General features: G+C 67.7%; 1 protein-coding gene across 1 annotated transcript in view; it reads right to left on the bottom strand.

Annotated features, from left to right (window-relative positions):
• Nucleotides 1-446, bottom strand: part of CCDC106 (coiled-coil domain containing 106) — a 673-nt gene extending 227 nt beyond the window's left edge. The window contains exon 1 of the mRNA XM_027706819.1: nt 206-446. Within this exon, the coding sequence (XP_027562620.1) occupies nt 206-401 (196 nt within the window). The 5' untranslated portion in view covers nt 402-446. The remainder of the gene's footprint in view (nt 1-205) is intronic.
• Nucleotides 447-452: the final 6 nt, after the last annotated feature.

Genomic DNA, 452 nt, shown 5'->3' on the forward strand with positions numbered 1-452 from the left:
CTTGAAGCGGTAGGTGATGGGCAGCAGCAGCTTGCTCTGCTTCAGGGGCTGCACCTTGTGCAGGGTCTGGGGTGGGTTGGGGGTCCCAGGGGTGGGTCGGGGGTCCCGGGGGTGGTTCAGGAGTGTTTTGGGGGTCCCTGTTTGGGGGTCCCTCAGTGTTTGAAGCGGTAGGTGATGGGCAGCAGCAGCTTGCTCTGCTTCAGGGCCTGCACCTTGCGCAGGGTCTCGGGGTCGAGGGCCTGGAAGCAGCGTCGGGAGTAGTCGAGGAGCCGCTCCTTGGCGGGGTCGAACTCGCCCACCTCGCGCAGCTTCTCGGGGGCCACCAGGCGAAGCTCCGCGATCGGCGTCGTCAGGGCCACCGTGTTCCGGTCAACGCGGTGGTGCCGGAACGCGCCGCTCATGGAACGGAGCCGCTGGAACGTCCGGAGAACCCGCTGGTACCGGCGCAGGAC

The sequence above is a fragment of the Neopelma chrysocephalum genome, unplaced genomic scaffold, assembly GCF_003984885.1.
Source record: "Neopelma chrysocephalum unplaced genomic scaffold, ASM398488v2 Primary Assembly neopelma1_79851, whole genome shotgun sequence".
Classification (NCBI taxonomy): domain Eukaryota; kingdom Metazoa; phylum Chordata; class Aves; order Passeriformes; family Pipridae; genus Neopelma; species Neopelma chrysocephalum.